This window comes from Lagenorhynchus albirostris, chromosome 12 (genome assembly GCF_949774975.1).
Source record: "Lagenorhynchus albirostris chromosome 12, mLagAlb1.1, whole genome shotgun sequence".
Classification (NCBI taxonomy): domain Eukaryota; kingdom Metazoa; phylum Chordata; class Mammalia; order Artiodactyla; family Delphinidae; genus Lagenorhynchus; species Lagenorhynchus albirostris.
Genome location: NC_083106.1, coordinates 20,494,985 through 20,497,019, shown reverse-complemented (window position 1 = coordinate 20,497,019; position 2,035 = coordinate 20,494,985). Strand labels below are relative to the sequence as shown.

At 53.8% G+C, this 2,035-nt stretch overlaps 1 protein-coding gene across 1 annotated transcript; it reads right to left on the bottom strand.

The window, feature by feature from the left end:
* Positions 1 to 408: 408 nt before the first annotated feature.
* SF3B5 (splicing factor 3b subunit 5) lies at positions 409 to 1,177 on the bottom strand. Its single transcript, XM_060167523.1, has 2 exons — positions 758 to 1,177; positions 409 to 646 (listed from the first exon to the last, which is right to left on the bottom strand). Exon 1 carries the CDS (start codon positions 1,036 to 1,038, stop codon positions 778 to 780), a length of 261 nt encoding a protein of 86 aa, XP_060023506.1. The 5' UTR covers positions 1,039 to 1,177; the 3' UTR covers positions 409 to 646; positions 758 to 777.
* Positions 1,178 to 2,035: the final 858 nt, after the last annotated feature.

Here is a 2,035-nt window from a genome sequence, read left to right as displayed (position 1 = left end):
ATGGTGAATTAATGAAAGAACTCGTTTTGACAGCTTGTCAATTCTCGAGACACGTCCACAAAGTCCCAAAAGAAAGAGAGGATGCAATTTACAGAGAGAGGGCAATGCCAGCAAAGATATTTTTGAATGAAAGAAAAAGAAGGGATACAATGATCACAAACCTCAATACTGAAAGCGTTATGGGCCTGAAAAAAGCTCTTGGGAAAAATCGGGGTTGGGGAACATTCTAAAGGTTGTGCAGGACGCATTTAAGTGTCCGGCAATGAACGTTGGTCCTGCACTACCGCCCAACCCCTCCGTAACCCTCCCCTTATTTATCCCCCCACCATCCTCCCGCCTCCCCTGAAACCACAGTTCCAGAGCCGCCCCTGGACCCCTCCACCAAAACACAAGTAGTCCACACCAAGAGACTGAAACATTTCCAAACTTTATGGAAAAAACAACAACGACAATCAACTAGCCGAAAACAAGCCTCTAAATCCCGTCTCACTCCAGTGCCGTCTTCTCTAACGTTTGCTGGCTTTAGACTCTCTCCACCGTCCGGTAACAGTTTTCAGGGGTCCTGACGGTCTCCCAACGCTGTGTTCCACAAGAAAACAGGGTCCACAGGAAGGCAGGTCAGGCGGGACGCCCCCAGTAAGCACCTCTGCACAAGTAAAACACGAGAAGCAGAGGCATGGAAAATCAGTCCCCTTGGGGAAGGAACACGCGGGAACGACGGCAAACCGGCGGAACTCAGGGAGAGGTGCTCACGTACAGCGGTGACACGGCGGGGTCTCAGTTCTCCTCCGGCTTGTCGGCTGGCGGGCCGCAAGGCTGCAGCATCTTCTCCATCAAGTTGAAGCGGACTCGCGCTTTGCTCTCATTCTCGGCAATGGCGAAGTAGTTGAGAAGGTCGAAGTGGCCCATGTAGGAGCAGTAGGAGTCGCGGTGCTGGTTCACCAGCCACTCCCACTTGGTGGTGTCGGCGTGGCCGGTGCCGATGTACTTGGACTGCAGATGCTCTAGCTGGCTGTGGATGGTGTAGCGGTCCGTCATCTCGCCGCTCTTCCCTTTGCTCCCAGGTCAGAGGCCGCAGACGACAAGGAACTGCTCTGGGGCTTCAAACCGGAGAGGGGCCACCCGGCGTAACCTCCGGAGCCGCGCTGTCGCAGACGGATGGCGTCACATCTACGAAGTAGTGCAAACTCCCGGTCCCAGGGCTCAGAGGCGGAAGCGAAAGTGTATTCTGTCACCGAATTGGGGTTGCCCAGGCGACGCTACCACTGGGCCGCCCCTATAGAGAGCCCCGCCCCCTTCGCAGAGCGTTGCATCCTGGTCTAGTTAGTGGCCCTTTTCTAACAGGAGCTTTGCATGCTGGGACTTGTGGTCTCCGAGAGGTGGTGAGCGCAGGCTTCTTGGGACGCCTGAGGGATGTTTAAAAGACGGTGGGCGGCCTAAGGGAGCACGGTGTCTGGGAGGTGTGAAGCATCCTCCGGCGGTTTGGGGCTGAGTGGAAATGAGAAACTCTAATAGGACAGGGCTATAAGCACCTGGGCAAATGAACTCTTGCTGTAATTCCGCTTTCGAAGCTAACGAGGCACAGTAGCCCCTTCACAACCAGGGGTGGACCACGCTGAAGTCAGGAGACGCGAGTTCTGGTGCCAACCAAGTATCTTACAAGTTGTGTGGAAAGTTATTTCAACGCTTGCAGGGCCGCCGTTTCCTGCCTGGTGACAAAAGTACACCAGTTCCGACACGTTCCGGCGCCCACATCAAGCCCCTCCTTCCTCTTAAGCTTCTAATTTTGATATCCTCCCTCCAACTTCTCACCCCACCCTACACGCCCTCAGCCTATACTTTCTTCTCATCTTTCCGGGCGGCTCGCCTCTCCATTTCTCCGTAGGAACTGTTCCCACCGCTTGGAATGCTTTTGTTCCCCTGGCAAACATTTCTCCCTTTAAGTCAGCTCGAAAGTATCTCCTTGAAATTGCCTTTGGCTACTCCAGACAGATGTAAATTCTTCCTCTTTTTATCCTGTACGTCTCTTTGTTAT